This window comes from Rhopilema esculentum, chromosome 20, assembly GCF_057945365.1.
Source record: "Rhopilema esculentum isolate cy_ngs chromosome 20, ASM5794536v1, whole genome shotgun sequence".
Classification (NCBI taxonomy): domain Eukaryota; kingdom Metazoa; phylum Cnidaria; class Scyphozoa; order Rhizostomeae; family Rhizostomatidae; genus Rhopilema; species Rhopilema esculentum.
In genome coordinates, this window is record NC_142834.1 from 4,950,803 (window position 1) to 4,968,422 (window position 17,620).

The 17,620-nt window shown below is 35.2% G+C and overlaps 1 protein-coding gene across 1 annotated transcript; it reads right to left on the reverse strand.

The window, feature by feature from the left end:
* Window positions 1-2,050: 2,050 nt before the first annotated feature.
* On the reverse strand, window positions 2,051-17,478 carry LOC135687528 (E3 SUMO-protein ligase PIAS2). Its single transcript, XM_065204110.2, has 16 exons — window positions 17,224-17,478; window positions 14,305-14,884; window positions 13,535-13,619; window positions 12,983-13,033; window positions 12,228-12,318; window positions 11,721-11,858; window positions 11,248-11,353; window positions 10,413-10,486; window positions 9,604-9,698; window positions 8,889-8,954; window positions 8,260-8,348; window positions 7,673-7,738; window positions 6,937-7,057; window positions 6,563-6,675; window positions 6,107-6,144; window positions 2,051-4,326 (listed from the first exon to the last, which is right to left on the reverse strand). The coding sequence occupies exons 1-16, from the start codon at window positions 17,296-17,298 to the stop codon at window positions 4,234-4,236; spliced, it is 1,881 nt and encodes a 626-aa protein (XP_065060182.2). The 5' UTR covers window positions 17,299-17,478; the 3' UTR covers window positions 2,051-4,233.
* Between the last annotated feature and the right edge of the window lie 142 nt (window positions 17,479-17,620).

Genomic DNA, 17,620 nt, shown 5'->3' on the forward strand with positions numbered 1-17,620 from the left:
CCTAGGATCAATTAATTCTAACGGTTGTTGGTGTATCATTGACAGAATTATTATAAATTTGTATGGAAATACACAATTATCTTATCCTGTTTAACAAAAGTTGTAATCATTATTTTTGATTAAATTTTAGCAGGTCTCACTATGGTTTCAAGGTTCTCCGATAAAAAAATCGACACTTCGATCTTTTAAAGTAATTTATCAAATATTTGATGAAAAGTGTTGCTAATTTTTTAAAGTTTTTTTTTTAAATTGGTTCTTGGCTATAAACTAGCGCCTAGTGGCTTCACAAAGGTGAAGTTCAAAATTCACTGGTCAGGTTGTTTTCAACGCTGTCGTCATTTAATTCTTTTCGTCAAGCCAGCGCGATACTTCTGAGAGTGGAGTGTACTAAGGCATATCCTCGGGACAAAAATTTCATACAAAAATGATACAAAGTGTTTCCATATGCAGTAGAGGGCGAACGCAAAAACGTGTTTTTCATTGTACGCTTTGCAATAGAATTCACTTTCAAAATCTTCGAAAACAGCCAACAGTTTTCTGCCATTTCTCGACAGTGATATTTTGTAACGCTAACAACACGGGGGTTAGGATGTTTTTAAAAAGATACCTCGTTATGAAAGAAATTGAGGTGCCAGCCAATCAGAAAACCGTATTTTGAAAAGCTGCTCTGTGATTGGTAGGACAAAAAGTTGTCCTGAGCGCCAGTTTTTGAGTACTTTGGATTATGAGTCTCTGTTGTAGCGTCCGTCAAGTGAGGCAGTAGCGAAACAGAGGCTCCTGGAGTAAGTCTAGCCCAGCACTTCTCCCCTGGAGTCTACTGCCTCTGCAACAGCAACAACTAAAGTGTTTAGTTACAGGGACACCGTGGAGCGAAAAAGTACACTTTTGATTTATTGATTCATTTCCTTAAGAACAGTTTTAATCCTAGCAAAGAAAAGCATTTGAAAACATCTGAAGAGGTAATTAAGGATGCTTTTTATACGAATTATCAAATGATTATCTCCTTCTGCATAGGTGTAGCGGATGATAAACGTTCAGGGGGGCCCAGTACGGTACGAAAAGTGCCCGAATAGAGCCTGAGATGCGACGAATTTGTCCTGATCAGGTGGGCGGCATCCCTCTCAGTCCCCATGTCTCTTACATATATGTCCGGCTGTTCTTGAAAGCTTTCTGTTCTTCTTTTGATGGTAGGATTTCAAATGAACTTAAATTCCAGGCACGCCGCTGGGGGAGGGGGCTGTAACTCCCTCACTTTCTTTGCTTAAGTATGATATTAATATTAATGTTGTGGCATCAAAGATAATGGTCGAAAAACTACGATAAAAAATTGCCAATTTTTCTAGAGCCACCCCCCCCCTCATCAAAATGTGCTCCGGCGTCCCTGAATTCGTACTTAAGAACATTTTAACGCTTTTTATGGTTTGCAGTTTCTCGTTTGTATTGTGGCTTGTTCCAATAGCTAACTTTTACACTGTAATAACTTACATGGATGATCATTCAAAAACAGAAAACCTATGTTTACAAAGAGACTCGTTTTCTATTCAGAAAGGCTTTTTAGGCCCTCCAATTTTCCTCAAACGCAAACGTTTTAATGAGATTTGCAGCAAAAATTATCCTATTTGCTAATGAAATCAATTTCGAGTTTATTGTACTGGTAATTTAAGTTTAACTGTTTTCTATAAATCACATTGACACCTTGAGCTAGATATTCAGCTGCGCGAAGGAAATTTCTTTTTTACAAAAACGTGTTAACTGGATCCCGCCAACATTGCAAGGATCGTTCTTTAATATTTCTCGGCTAATCAAATCATGGAATAAATTTTGAATATCTATTGCATTGCGGTGTTGTCTATAGCTCAACTTTTGTGGCGATTTCTTCAACTTTATCTTTTTGAAACCAAATAATATCATACGTTTATAAAAAGCTTTTTAAACATGCATAGTTTTTCTCTTAGTTCAATTGTTTTTTCTGTAAACTGTAATCCTTGACTGCCATTTTGGCCTAATTAAAATTTTAAGTAGCTACATTCTTCTTTTTTATAAGAACAAATTTATAAGAACACGAGCCTCAAAATTGGTCAAAATTTAAGAACAAATTATGAACAAGCTGAGGCTGAAGTTCTGCATCTGCTAATGCAATTTTGAACAACGTTTTTTTCTCAAAATCGAGGATTTTTATCGATGTGCGGGTGCTTTATCGGCGAATATTCAAAAATTTTCAGCAAATTAAGGCTGTCTCACTCACTTTGTTGGCAAATGAGGCCTGAACACCACCCTAGAGCGAAAAAGCTAGCACTCGCACTGCTTACACCCTATTAGATTAAGAACAAATTAAGAACAATCCAGCCTCAGATTTTCGAAAAAATTAAGAACAGTCAGCCTGAACTTAGATTTACTGGTTCTTATTAGAAAAGAGTGTATATCATAATATTGTTAGTAGAAATTCACAGTCTTGTTAACCAATGTTCAAAAAATTAGATATTTTGCAATTTTTCACTGATACACAATATAGATATTGACTTTTCATGCTTCTAAACAATAATTTGAAGGTTCAGATCATAAACTGTCCTCTAAAAACATCTGTGGCGTGGTTGCCTTCAGTCGTGGAAACTGTGTTATGATCGGTTAGGGAAAAACAACACAAAACACAAGGAATTTATTCTTTATAACTCACAGGAATAAATTGAGTAAAAAACTCTTAAATTCAACTAGCGGTTTGTTCAAGAAAAAGCAAACATCTTCTAAAAATATATAGCTGAGCAATGTGTAAGAAAAGGGGATAAAAATGGGCATAGATTTTGACTGCTATACCGGCGTTCGAACTATATATCATCTTTTCGCGCGCGCGACAGTACACGAAATCACTGTCCGCGCGTAAAGTGAGAATAATCTTAAAACGCGTCCGCCAACTGTCCGGAGAGGTTGCATTTGTGAGCTCTTTTCAATGTGGGAGAGAAAATTGATTGCAGCAACTATAAACTGTGTAACGCAGGGGTTGCTGCATACTTCTGATTCTCAACGCATTCAAAACTTTGCTTCAGTCTTGTTCGATCTATCAGGTATTTTATCAGACTAACAGCTACGCGAAAGTATTAAATGTTCTATAAGAGATTAATTACGCGCAAAATGTAGTACTTGAAGAACTACAAAACAAATAATATGGTACCATCTAGATACATATTCAAGCTTCATTTACAACAATGCCGGTTTTCAATGCAGCTTAGTTGGTTAACACAACTGCTTAAGATAAAAAGTAAACATTCTGCAACATCTACTGAATAGAAAACGTGAATAATTAATAACCTGGAAAACATAATATTTGCAAACCAACTGAATTCACCTGAAACGTAGCATAGCTACAAGTGCTTTATTAGAACTCGTTTTAGGGACTTAGCAGGAAAGTGAATCAACCGCATTTAAGTGAGGGGAATGTAAGGGTATTAATGAAGGGTATGCCTACGTTTGTTCTTTTTTTGTACTATGCGTACCAAAGTTTTGGGATGCTTGCTTGAGGGGCCATTTGGCTTTCAATACAATAGGGATTTCTGTAAGAGTTCCGTTCAAGATTATCAAAATCAAATTACGAAGCACATAGGAGAAAATCAAGACATGCATAATACTTAATTGTCTCTATGTCCGATGGGGAAAATGACAATTAGAAGATTTTGCACACAAGAAACTAAAACGATTGATGCATATCACTAAGTAACGGTCGACAAAATCATGCAGATAAATTAGCCATTCAAGCAATCTGAAAGACGACAAAATGCAACGAAAACTGTTCCATCATAAAAATTTAAAAGTCTTAAAATCTAATAAGCTAGATATTTACACTTGTCCATGACTTCGCTTACACCCTCAACTTTAATTTCACTCAAATGAGGCAGACAAAGTCGAGGCTATCGTGTGAACCTACCCACCCCAGTTTGCTTAGTAATTCAACTCGTCCACAAAATAGATCTCTCGAAAAACAAACAGATCGTAACAGAGGGATGCAAAAAGTTTAATGGGTGGATGCAGCCCCTTACTAAAAACAAGATTACTTCTATTTCATAACCAATTTTGTACAATGTTGTTTTTACATTTTTCAAAAGCTAATAAATTGTCGCTAAACTTAATGTCTTTTGACGTGGCTGTACTTTCACACTTTTCTTGTCTGCAGCCTGTTTGCCATTTTAACAATCTCAAATTCTTTTCTCAATTTTCTGAGAATCGCTGCTGGTCGTGGTACCGTCAGTCAAGCGATATGACGTCAGAGGGCGAACGACGCGATTCGTGTAGATGCGTAAGTAACCCTGATTGCGTCAAATATAATTCTGCCGCCATCTGAAATTGAACTGGCGATTATTACTCAGCCAACATCTTGCCTTTCGTTAATAAAAATATTCTAAACAGTTGTCAGTTATGCAGAAGAAAACACAAAGCATATAGACCAAAAAATTAAATAACTACTACCATCAACAATATAAAATCTTAATCATCAATAACATTAAGTGATACTGGAGCCTAAAAATTCTAAAAGATTTTAAGTCAAAAATTCAGAGACTGTCAAAAGGTGAATTAAAATCATTGCATAATGGTTCACTCGAGTAAGTTAACACCTAATTGTTCATTGGTGAAATCTGATAGTTATTACATAATAAACCAAAACCTGACAGTTATTACTGCCAAATAAATTCCAGAGCATATCTTTCTAGAAGATAGGGATGTACCGGATATCTGGTAGGTCGGATAATCCGGCGCCGGATCGCTGATTTTTTGAAAATCCGGTTCCGGCCGGATTGTTTCCGAAATCCGGCCATTTGCAAGATTTTCCAGAACTTAACAAGATCAACGATAAAACAAGCACCTTGAAAACAGAGGTGAAATGAAAGTGCTCGACATCACGAAACACTGGATGATATAATTCACAAATTTGGTCCAGCAATGCTAGATTGGCTTTTTAGGCCAAATTTTTCATTTTTGGTTTTTAGATTTAGATTGCTTGGAAAAATTGTTTTTTTGCTTACTACTTAAATTTGACCCTGTCGGCCTTTTCAGCAGAACGTCTAAAATTAATGAGTAATTACTAAATTCATGGAATAATTAGTAGTTAACTACAAAGTGTTAACCAAATTTCAAATTTTATCACCTAACCTAAATATTATCTTGAAATTAGCAAAGGGTTTTCGAAAAAAGTAAGATTCTTATCTAAGTTATGAAATTATCTAACAGGTACAAGCGTAGAAATATAACCAGTGCCTGCTCGATGGATTCTTGAAAACGTTTTTGATTTGGCCTTTTTATGAGAATTTTGGCTTAAATTGCTTACCAGTCTAGCCTTCGTTTGTAAATTCAATCTGGCAACTCGAATGGGTCTCTTTGATCTTCTCGCTATACATTTTTTCACAAAGTGGCTCAAAACTTTTTATCACTGAAAAATCCATAAATGGTCAGATTATCTGGTAAAATCCGGCCGGATATTCCACGAAGAAATCCGGTAAATCTGGTTCCGGCCGGATTCTGAAAATCCTGATCCGGTACACCCCTACTAGAAGATCTTCATATGTGCGAGGCAACCCTCCGTTCCGGTATCAGAACGCATAATACTGACTTCGCTCTTTGACTCAAGAACGGAGGGTTGCCTCACACTTGTTTGTCTCCCCAACAATCCTAGCCAGAAATTCAGATAAAGGTTGTAAAGAGCTGTATTTATAAACTGATGTTTTGAACTATGCATCTTTATTTCTTGCACCGTATCTCACCTTCTACTGTTGAAAATGCTACCGGTAAGGGGTCCCCCTGCTTCTTAAGTTGTACCGCTTCAAGATACAGAATCAACAAACATTAAAAAAAACAGTGTTTAAAACCCGCGCTTCAATATCATTATTTTCAAAAATATGTAACAGTTGTCATAACGTTGTAATTATGAAATTGTCAAGTGATGCCAATCAGAGTGAAAAGAGAAATCTGCAACTCTGATTTAAATAACAAATGTTTGATCTTTAATCTTATGTTAATGAATGCAGTCATTTCAGAGTTAAAGCTTTCATGAAACAAGATGAAAATAAATTCTAAGTTTCACAAAAATAAGCACTGTAAGAATCTAATAAGAAGAAATACTTACCCTTTCCTCTTCTGGTAGAACAGAGTAAAAATCAGGAGCTGCAAAAATAGATAAATTGAATACTTTCATGGCAATTGAAACAAAACGTGGAGTTAAAAATGCATTAAAATAATTTTCAAAGCGAAATTATGAGCCAACTCCACTCCAAGTTTTTTTGTCTGTGGTTATCGAACAAACTTCGCCGAGGGGATCCCTTCCTTATGGTAGAACAGGTTTGAATTTGACTTTCGCGTTTAAATTTTGCCTAACCGATTTCTTAGGCCAGCCAAACAAGGAGTCGAAGATAGAACAAACATTAAAAAGTTTGGTCAAAGCAAAGTAACTGTATTATTAAAACAAGAATTCATGTAAATTTGTACCTGTAAAAGACATTTACTTGAACAATTGAGCTTCAAAAAGAGCTCTGCTTTGCAAGTATTCCATAATGAGTGCATGAGTAATTTTGACACGGCCTACCTTGGATTTCAGGATCAAATAATGGAAAAGGGTGGTATTGTATAGTCGAAGATGAAACCATGGGAACTTGACGGACTCGTGGGCCTCTATGATGACTGATGTTTGCATTGTAGCTGCGAATGCAAAATAAAAGTGTTAGCATAGCAGAATAGTATGGTATTTTGACACAATTTATGAGGAAACAAGTTTGAATTAGATCGAACAGACTCTCTTTTTCTCAGACTGTCTTTCACGATTATCTACCGTAAATCACGGGATTTAGATTAACAAAATCTAGGGAAATCCAGCCGCAGCTGGTAGGCAAACAAATAGCAATGTTACCAATGTGGCATCAGCGTGGATAAAAAATAGCATGTGAAAGTTGATGAACGCACCTCATTGGTTTTGACTTGATAGGTGGTGGAGGAGGCTCCTCCTCATCACTTGAATCTCCAGTTAAGTCAATCATGCAGAAGTCTCTTTCCTTCTGCTTCATTGTTGTTGTTATTGTTGATTCTAGAATGGAATTAAAATTGTAAATACAATTTCAACAACGAAAGAACCTTTTTCGGCACAAGCCTTCACAATGATGATCTCAGTTTCTAACCAAATATCTAATACCCTTGAACTCTTCAACTGGTTTTCAGTAACAATCAATGGTTATATATAAGATATAGTTTACATAAGGTATACAATATGTCTTGGCCAACGACAGCACGATAGAAGCATCGCCTTTGTAACGCTGGCAAATAATCCAAGGCCTTAAACTGACACCTTTCTAGTAGATCTTATACTATATATCATTCGCAAAGCACTCGGCATTAGACCAAGCTATGTGAAGAAAGAAATATCCCCCTACTTCTCTAAAAGAAATATCCCCCTACTATCTTCCTCTAAAATAAGTCCCCCTACTAGTTCGGCAGATTTGGAAAAAATTCTTTACATCTTGCATCAAGGCACCCATATGTAGATTCTTGCAATTTAACTCAGCGATCTTTAACTAGTAAATTTTAATCCAGTTTTAGGGCCACAAAACTTTAAACATATTGTGCCTGTCAGATAAGCACCCCCGGGCTCATTATAATTAATTCGATAAACACAAGTAAGAGAGGCATGAGAAACCAATCATACCTTCACCTCTGCTCGATGAAGACGGGGTTCCGATGATGGTCATTATTGACGCTTTGCTCTCCAGATCTATAAAATACAGAATGACATATGATTACCATGTCAGATTTAAACTGCAAGAGCCGATCATCAATATTATATAGACAAATGGTACCAGCCTGAATACGATTTGATCACAGTTTCTTGAATAAACTTGAAAAAACACTTTACATTACATTTCAATCATCCAATAGACATTCCTTGCAAAAATCAATCTGTCCACCTGGCATACAGAGTTCTAGCCCGAACATTAAAATTTGTTTAATTAAAAAATAAATATGCATCACATAATTCCATGAAACTAAAATGAGAAGAAAACTTTCAACAATTATGACAAGATCTTGTTATCCAAATAAAGTCATTTCTAGATCCATATGTCATTATAATCTTATTCCCTTGCTCATCCTTTACCTATCTCAAATAGTATCATCAGAAGAAACGCTAGACAAAAATACTTTCTCTGATTTCTTAGTGTCTACATAGCGGGTTTGAAGCAAAAAGCAAGAACAATGTGTCACAACTTCACGATGCTAAACTCAATGACACCTTACCATTGTCTGACTGGACCTTCCAAGACCCGTCTTGAAGAAACACTATGTCATTACTGTCAGGCGCACTCCGTAATATTTCAGTAAACAACCTGTAACAAGACCAATGCTGGCCATGAGATGAAGAAAGGCACGGTCTTCATATCAGAGAGTTTGGGAAGATTACAGAGACGTTTCTGGCGCTGTAGAGCTTAAAAATACAACTATTATCCCTTTCGTAGAAAAATCATAAAATCATATTTTTTTGTTTTTAACGTCAAATCTATATCTTCATCTAAACAGCTTAGAAATTAATTTTAATGGCATCATTGAAAAATCGACTGAAAAATGAGATGGCTAGATTTATGAGACATTCGCATGTCACTTCGGGTCATTTCCTCCAGAGCCCAACCTTAAGCAAATCTAATTTGACCTCTTAATTCTCACTATCTTAAACTGAACTCAAACTGCACTTTCTCAGTTTCACTTCCTCTTCCGTAAATTCGAAACATGCGTCAACTTAGTTTTACTTCCTCTTCTGTAGATTCGAAACATGCGTCAACTTAGTTTTACTTCCTCTTCTGTAGATTCGAAACATGCGCCAACTTAGTTTTACTTCCTCTTCTGTAGATTCGAAACATGCGCCAACTTACCCGTCAACAATGAGTTGGTCGTAAAAGGCTTTTTTATCACAGACTGGACAAGTCCAGTTGGGCTTTCTGTAAAAAGATTATTGAATCTGTTAGAACCGAATAATATATGAATCGGAACATTACTCGTTTTGAGTTTAATTAAGTTTGATATTAAAAATATCATTTATAATTCATATATATTTTTCTAAATAATTTTTTCCAGCATAAATAGTTTTCAAATGACTGGTAATACTCTTTAGCTGATCTTCGAATTCAGAATATTACCCAGCCTTTCTATTTAAAAAAACAGGAAATCAATTACTGGGCAAAAATTTATTTGAACTCAAATAAAATCACAAAGAAATAATTTTTTTGGGATAATCGAATCAATGGTACTTTTGTTGCGTCTCCCTTTCCTAAACAAACAATCATTTTCTTCATAAGTAATAATGATTGTACATCTTTTTTTCATCTGGCAGTTGAATGTTTTGTGTTGCAATTATTAAAAAATTCGTCAACTGAAGTCTCTTCGCTCAACAAGCCATCTCCATGAAGCAAAATACAACATACATCAGGTTCAGTGGAGCTGACTATGAAACACAGCATTATAAATTATTAGGTTCATTTCCTGGTTGCTAAATGATTCAAAGAGCGCATGTTTGCTGAATATCGAATCGCTTCGATTGTATTTGTTGAAAACCACCCTGAATAAAAGCACGTAGCAAGGAGGAAGCACCTTTCGTTCATTTGGATGTAGAGCGATCCATCGAAGCACTGAACATGGTTACAAGTTGTTGCTCGACATGGCATTGTCATCCGCGTTTTCCCAATCTATGAGAGATAAAAAAAGCCAATTTAGTATCATGATAAGTACGTGGAAGTGACCAGTTGTGGCAAATCAGCAACAGTGAGATCTCCAAACAAAGGACACATCTCAAGAAAAGACATCTGCCCACAATGGACACCTCTCAACAACTGACATTCAAAGGTGGACAATTTGGTCTCCTGTGCACCCGGGACGGCCGGTTTCTATCTGAGGGAGACTCCTTATGGTTACACAGAGTAACCGCCGGGCGTTCCTTTTTCTCCTGGAAATGTCCACCCCTATTACCAGAGTTCTGTTCTAGGAGACAACAGGCCATATGCAGGAGACCGCTGTAAGGGCTGCTGGTCTCCCACCCGAGGACCACCTTTTACCAGAATTGTCCACCCCTTGAAACCTACAAAAAGTGGACAAATGCTTTTCTTCTGAAGCTTCTTTTCTCTTGTCAAGGCTTTGTAAAAGCAACCCTCAGACAATGGACAACTCATTACAGCCGAAAGCAACGACAGTCTCAAAGGGCCAGCTACATGGAGGCTTCACTGTTGAATCACGATTTTCCTGATATTAACATGAATTGTTTTCTTTTACTTCTTTTAAAATCATCGTAGTAATAATTTTGAAAGAAATAGTATAAAAACTATATTTGGTTTTCGATATAAGAATTAGAGAAATAACTGCAGTAAAATTTTTAAATAAAACAGTATAAGGGACAAAAAACTTACAGGACAACATAATGACACCTTCAAACTTGTGGTTGCGACTTCGTTATCTGGATCGTGAGCCAATTGCTCCTTAACTACAAAAAGATATCAGAAAACACTTATAGGAGTTGTTTATGGCAGTCTTAAGAGTCAAACATTTTTGGCTTTGCAGCTTAAGTTTTTATATGATGGTGCCTTTGAATGCGATGTCTTCAAAGTTTTTAAAAGAAGGACCATAAACATTAGGGTCTAAAGGAAGCGGGGATTCACAACCAAACACTGTGAATTGGGTAGTTTACAAAACAAAGGTTGCAAAGGTCAGAAAAAGAGTGGGAAATTCTACAAAATGAGCTTCTAAACATTCTGCAAGCTATGATAACACTTGGAACCCCTATCAAACGTCACTTAACATATAAAGCTATAAGGACTTCTAAGCAAGATATCTAGATGTTTGTTGTTAATTGGAAAACCCTGTGCTACACCTATACCGGAAATTTTTTGGGTTTGGCAAAATTTTATTTAGCATTGATTTAGGGGGAAAGTTTTCTGGGATGGACCTCTAAGTACTAATTGTGAAAAAGAAAAAGTAGTAACAACTTAATTCAAGAGACATGAATCTACCTGCGCAACATTTCGAAGAATAAAAAACTCTTAAACTGTCTACAATGAATATTGTATAACTTAAATACCTATAACAGTCTCTGAAACATCAAGCTACAGGTAGTGTGGGACATTACAGATAGCATAAATCGCGGACCAATATTCTACTTTGTCTTTAAAGAGCATTTGTCTTTAAAACACTGAATGTTTATACTGGATGGAAAACCAATACAATAATCGAGGAAAACTGACTTACTTAGGGCTCTTGCATGGTCAGCATTGCGAAGAGGCTTGGCCTTTAGCCGCTGTACCAAAGTACTTGCAGTTACACATTTGACTAGCTGTACGCTTGCAGCATGCCTCTGAAGAAAGAAGAGCAACAAAAAACATGAGAAAGAACCATGACGGCCGAAACAAAGCACCACAAATTGCACGAAAGTGAACGCCAGAAATAGCTCGTTTGAAAGTGTATTTACTTCCGCAAATAAAGGGATATTTTACAACAAAATGTTTCTAGAATATAAGCTAATACGTAAGTCATGGAAATCATTATACAGTTCATCAATGAATTACAGTCAAGCTTATTTTACACTCAATAACATGTCATAGAAAGAGTTTCTACTCAGATACTATATGAAAGACTAAACCATGCAGAGAGCATAACAAAATATCAATTCTGATTCAAATGGTTAAGATGAAAAAACAATAAATGTTGTTGAGATGACTTGCCTTTCCCAAGTCGGAAGGCATCCATGATATTTGAACCTGATTTGCCATCATTGGCGATAATCGGCAATATGATGTTATGTTCACAGGTCGATGAGGCTTTTTTGGTTCCATATTTTGTGAATTAGGAGGTGGCTGTCCCTGAAGGCAAAGGAAAATCAGTATAGAGTATGTATAGCTCAACTTAATAATTTGCACACAAATGCAAATGAAAACAGCCCATTATAAACATCACAACCATAAACATCATCAAATATTTTTTGCAAATCATCTACTAAAAAAGGTTGGTTCTTGCCTGCTGATTTTGAATAGATGCGCTTAGCAGCTTCAAACATGTTCACACAAAGTTTAGATTCACAGAGGTCCTTCCAACTACCAAGGCTATGGAAATATCTTATGGCATAAATATTTTCCTGTATGTTTTATAGCAGTAGATTACAAGTTGAATGCAATATGACAAGCAAGACCACCCAAAAGAAAGACTGAAAAAAATTGAATCATAATACATACAGGAATCGGACATATTTTTCCATTCACTTTTATAGAACACCTTGAAGGATATGAATCTTCTTGAATACAACTTGTTTCTGCTAAACAAAACCTGCAAATAAAAATATATCCATAGCAATTATGGTTTACAAAATCTTGATATTCCTAAGGGTTAAAAGTTTTCATGAGGACAATGACAAACTTAGGTTTGTTTTGGAAGGTTCCGGAGGATTGATTGGTTGTAAATTTTACCTGTATTTCGATGGGCAGAACGTTTATGCTAAAACTTTTTGCTTTTGCCTAGAGGATTCAATTCATGAAATTCAGCTGAAATGGACTAGAATGACCAAACAGTTATGGATTACTAAAAGCAAAAAGAAAGATGATTCATTGTACATGGTTAAGTACAATTTGGAAATTATTGGGGGCTGCCTCTCTGATGCAATGCCTGATGGATAGCATTGAGATCATTGCTACTACCCATAGCTTCTTGTACAATTTGAATCCTTTGGATTTCAGCTTTTATGATAAGGTACTAACAAGAAATCTTTCAATATAGTTTCAATAAACATCCATCCAGAATTCACTTAACTTACAATAACTCAAAGGCTTATGAAATGGCTTGATTTGTATAAACATTCAGGGCAACAGGTGACAAATAAACTTCATTTGAAAACTGGGTGTCTTTAAAGCTACCTTGACATCATTCGGACAAATGCAAATGCTTTAAAATGCTTTAGTAGCCATGTGCTCTATAGAAAATTAATGGTGCTCACCTGAGTAAGACCTGGACATTGTACTCTATTCTTGATTGTAGAGAATATGACCTGGGAAAAGGTTAAGAATAACATTTAAATTACCAGGAGAACTGAAAGATACCTGAAAATGCCAGAAAATCATCATAAAACGAAGAAGAGACACATTGCTAATTTACCTCTGGACATAAACACTTTTTCATAACAAATATTTTTCAATTTGAATGTGATTTTTAGATTCTTACATTGTATTTTTAGATTCAAGCATGGGATAAAACATTTTAATATTTAGGTTTGGTATTAATTGCTTAAACAAATCAAATAGAAAGTTAGTGTACAGAAAAGTTACTTAATGTTGAATGAATTTCAAGTCTACAAAAAAAATCAAGAAAAAATAAAGCTCCATTCCACAACAAAAAACACATATACTTTATCATGTTTTATGCTTAAATACATAAGCCATTCAAGTTTTAAAGCCAAATCCAAAACAACATAAAGACCTCATAAAATATTTATAAAAACTCATTGTTTTTACTTTACAATAAAATATCAGAGAACTCAAAGAAGATAAACCTTGAGTGTGTGATAGTTTGGACCTGCAGTGGCGAAAGATGAAAAACCAATGTAATATCTTGGTACCCAGACATTCTTTTTTGTCCTGTTAGAATATAACAAAAATCACACAAATGAATAAAATACTGGCCAAGAAAGAGTACTACCCAAAGAAAAGCATAGGTAGGCCCTTTTAAGATATTCTGGTGATAAAATACAGTAAATCCCCAATAACTCAAACATCCAAGGGACCAATGAAGTGATTCAAATCATCAAATGTTTTTGTTTTAGAGAGCTTTAATAACTTCAACTTTAGGAAAAAGTAGCCATTAGTTCAAGTTATCGGGAATTCATAGCTTGAAATAAAAGTTTATAGATTGTACTTCACAGAATAGGGTTGCAAATGTCAGAAAAAAAGACAGAAAGTCCTACAAATGAGCTTCCAATTGTTCTTCCAGCTATGAAAACTCTTGGAACTCATATCAAAGGACACCTTGCATACAAAGCAATATAGACTCCTAAGCAAGATATCTAGATGTTTGTTGTTGATTGGAAAAAACCTGTTGATAAATATACAATCTATGTCCTAAATGGCAAAGTATTGTTGGTCGTTAAATAAAGGGATACTAGACATTTTGTCAAAACTAACAGTCTCAAGTCATCCTGAAGCAACGTGCATTGACAAAGGCACTGGCATTGCCAGAGACTAAAGTAACTAGTAAGAGGTGCAATCTTGGGGATGGACAAGGATTGACTTAAATTGGATGCAAAACAAATAGAGCAAAGCTTACCAAGACTTGTAGCTTTGATGAGAACATCCTGAAGTTCTGCAAATGGAAGGCTGATAAATCGAACATCAGGGTGAACTGGCATGCCGTCATGACAGGAACTTCCATTTAGCTGTAAACTTTGCTCAGATGAAGAAACACAATTTGGCTGTCCTTTCTGTGGCCTAATCAAAGTTTCCAATGTTGTGGGTATATGTGCTTTTTGTGTAGTATATTTATCATAAATACTAGAAGAGTCTTCATGTGAAAGGAGTGAAGCCAAAGATGACTGTTTCTCATGAGAACCACGCTTTTGTAAGCTATTTGAAGAGTCAAGTAAGTCTGAGGTTGTTTTTCGAGGCTGAATCAGAGTTGGCCCATTGTTTTGTGGTATATCAACACCTTGATATTGTCGAATAGGAAATCGTAGCCTATGGAGTTCAACAATTCTGTTTTTTACACGTTCTCGTAAACTAGTTCCTTCTGATTGTCGGAGTAAACTCAAAGCTCTTCCTAATAGTTCATGCTTGCGCCCTGATCTTGGTCTTCCAGCTGCACAAAGTACCTCTTGTAACTCAGAAATTCTAAATCTCATAAGCATATTCTGAAACAAACCAAAACAAAAAATTTATATATAGTTTGTATATGTGAAAAATACTTAGAAATTGTTAGTTTTCTTTTCAAGATTATAGAAAACAATATCAAACCAGCCATGAAAAGTATCCTTGCATAAGAAACAAAACTTAATGACAGTATTTTCAAGTTTTTAGAGATATCAGTTAAGTGTTGGGCGTGTTTTAAAGGGCCATTAGTTCTAAGAATCATTTTGGAAAACATTTACAAAAAAATAGATATATATATATATAATAGAAATATAATTATAGGCAACTCACTTTATAAATTGGTTAGAAAATCAAAACCTAGTTAGCAGAGTTGCAAAAATGTAGATAAAATAAAGACAATTTTGACTTTGTCAATTATTTGCCTAAGAGTTACCCACACTTTCCAAATCACCATCACAATTTCAGACATAAAAATGCAGAATTTTTTGAAGCACAGGAAATACAACAATACTATGAGGGTTAAACTGTTTATTCTATTTTATTTGGAGATATTATGAACTGCAATAAGAGTAAAGCCATGCCATTATTAAGGGTTTCTTTTGAGCTGGCATACACTTGAAAATTTGGCACATTCTATCACAATGATGATATATAAAAATTACAAATTAACAGAAACAAATTTAACAATATTTCATATTTTAGCTATGAATGAGAAATAGAAATGTTGTTTATGACAAAAGGTTTCTATTTGCATTGCTTTTAAGATTTAAAACATGCATTATTTGCATACACAAATTACAGATAAGCTATACTGGGTGTATGACAAGTTGAAATAAACAGCCTGAAAGGAAACACGTCTATTTGATCTTAGCTTTACCTACTTCTTGCATCTATTTACGATACTGTTTGAAAAGTAAAATCTTTTTGTGGAGAAATTCATGTTGAAAATATATGTACCTTCAGGATTATGTTTTCCTGGTAGTTGATAAAATGACTTCAAAGCATATTATATATCACAACTTTAAAGCATATCATATCCTAAATTTTAGAAAAATATTCTGCATTTCAAACATGTTTAGAAAGCTGCTGTTGGCAAGGCTAATAGTAATGTTTCAGATTCAGGTTTACTAACAGCAGACATTAAAAAAGTCAATGAATATATTACATAATGTTTAATGCCAAGGCAGATCTGTTTCTTGAAAGAAAAAAAATCATCATTTGTTTTAGCATCATTTGTTCAATTTACCACTGCTATGTTATAGCTCTTTTGCATAGAAACATTTTGCATTGGGTGCATGTGATTTTGTAATACCTATTTCATTTGAATAAATATTTTTGTGCAAAAAATGATTCAGGAAAAACCATGTTTAAACCATTAAAAGTAAAAGCACCCAAGCTGGCAATTTTGGTAGGAAATCCAGAAAGGATAGTTAAGCAGCTGAAAACCCCTTTTTTGAAAATTCATATTTTTCTAAAACTGGGCCATATTGTATATGCCTCAAGTTAGCCCCAATCTGGAAGTGAAAACTGTCAAGAACCCCCCACATTTGAATAAGCATTTGAATATACATTACGTGAATTAAGCCTTTCGTAAAGCAAGTTTCAAATGACTTTTGCAAATCTTCAAAATTATTTAACCCCCCTCAACATCCTCCCCCTCACCCAAAAACATCCCAATTTGATAGGCTCCCTGGGGCTTTTTATAGGTTTCATGGTACAAGTTTGCCAATAATTGAATACAATCCCTTCTCATGTATACAAGTTTACCTAAAATCCAGAGATACTAAAAAATGCAAGCAGTGAATACCCTTCCTGTTTCCTTCAAAAGCGTTAACCAAACTTTTTTGCTGGACATGAGATTTTCTCGGAAGCCGGATTAAAAATGCAACGTTTTACATACATTTTCACATCTTTGCAAATAAAATTTCGCTCACGTTTTAAAATAACATCTAAAAATTGTATTTTATTCTAGACAAAGGTTGTTGTCAAACTGAATCGGTACGATCAGACGGTGCGGGAATGAATTTACACAAAAATTGCGTAACTCAACACTACCTCTAAATAACCCTTTAAAACCTAGCAAATCAGCTTCCTGAGTAAATCTTCATTGGGATATGTCTCCATACACTAATACAAGTGGAAGAGTTCAATCTGCAGGTTGTTAGAACGTACAAAATCTTTAATTAGGCCTAAACTTTTAATTGGCGCGCAACACTCTCCTGACAGCGACTTACCCTCTACAGAACCCTTTCATACACCAATTCAAAGAAATTAGGATGGATCAAATAATTCTATCCCTTGATTTTAAAAAAAATTATACTTTTAAAATCAACTACGCATACATCATGATAAGAATAATTTTGTAAACAATATACTTTACCCTTAAATCTTCTGTTTGAGGGTCAGGCTCTCGATCTTTCCCTGATTCCATTTTTAGGAACTTTGTCATGTACATGCCCGGATTTGAGGACCCAAAATGCTCACTGTAATATCCTATTCAAATAAATATACAGAGACAAAATGCATTGTATTTAACTGCTCCCATGCGAGTTTATCGCGGCAATTCTCAACAAAACAGACACTTCAAAACCATTATTGCATCCCCTCCTGTTGCGCGTCCAAGGACACTGGGCACTAACTTAGCAGCATTGAACCGAAACAATCAAAATCAGAAAACAAAAGAAATTTACGCCTGAGTAAGCTGAGACAACTGATCCGATTATCGGACGCATTCTTGATTTTCCGGACAATTTCCTCTTTCGCATGCATGTGACTCT